General features: G+C 73.1%; 1 protein-coding gene across 1 annotated transcript; it reads left to right on the top strand.

The window, feature by feature from the left end:
• Positions 1-251: 251 nt before the first annotated feature.
• On the top strand, positions 252-794 carry AURANDRAFT_68922 (hypothetical protein; the record flags this gene model as incomplete). Its single annotated transcript, XM_009044658.1, has 1 exon — positions 252-794. A coding segment is annotated over one exon (543 nt), but the record flags the coding sequence as incomplete, so codon positions are not given.
• Between the last annotated feature and the right edge of the window lie 19 nt (positions 795-813).

The following is an 813-nucleotide window of genomic DNA, read 5'->3' as shown; positions in this document are numbered from 1 at the left end:
ACACGCTTTCGCATCGCCTCTGCGCCGTACTCCCCTAAACGACGTCGCGGCGCCTCGAATTTTCCGGGGCCCGGGGGCACGAATCGCACTTGAGTGGTAGGGCGCCTGCGCGTGCGCAGGGATCCGACGTCGTCCGACGTCGTCGGCGGACGACGAGGCTACGACGTCGTCGGCGCGCTGCGTCACGGCCGGCTCGGGGCCGGGCGAGCGCGAGCTCGCATTCTGCCACAAGCGCGCGCGCCGGCCGCGCCATGCGCGCTCTTTGGTGGCTCCTCGGGACGGTCGCCGCCGCGATCCCGAAGATCCCGAAGCAGGTCGTGCAGTACGGCCGTTTCCGGACGGCGAGCACGCTCCAGTACCAGTCCCTCTGCGCCATCATGCACCTCGTCCACGGCGCCGACGGCGCCGTCGCGTGCCACCACCTCGCGCGCGTCGACGCCCGGGGCGTGCCCCTGACGGCGCCCGGCGCGGCCCGCGGCGATCGTCACACCTACCGCCCGCAGCCCCTGCCGCGGCTCGCGGCCGGCGAAGTCGCGGCGGCCTACAAGACGCACTTCCGCTTCGACGAGCGGAACGACCGCGACGTCTGGGTCTTCGCGACGACGAACGGCACGGACGACACGGGCCCGCTGGCGGCCCTGGGCTACGACGTCAAGCTGGTGCAGTCGACGGCGGAGCTCTTCGACCGCGGCGCGGCCGAATTCGCGGCGCGCCTCGCGGCGCTCTTCGGCCTCGGCGACGGCGCGCTGCGCCAGCTCCACGACTACGCGCGCTACTGGGATATTCTGCGCCCAGTGCTGCGGCGCCCAGATG

This window comes from Aureococcus anophagefferens, assembly GCF_000186865.1.
Source record: "Aureococcus anophagefferens unplaced genomic scaffold AURANscaffold_607, whole genome shotgun sequence".
NCBI lineage: Eukaryota > Pelagophyceae > Pelagomonadales > Pelagomonadaceae > Aureococcus > Aureococcus anophagefferens.
The sequence above is the reverse complement of the archived record's forward strand: the minus strand, read 5'-3'. Positions and strand labels throughout refer to the sequence as shown.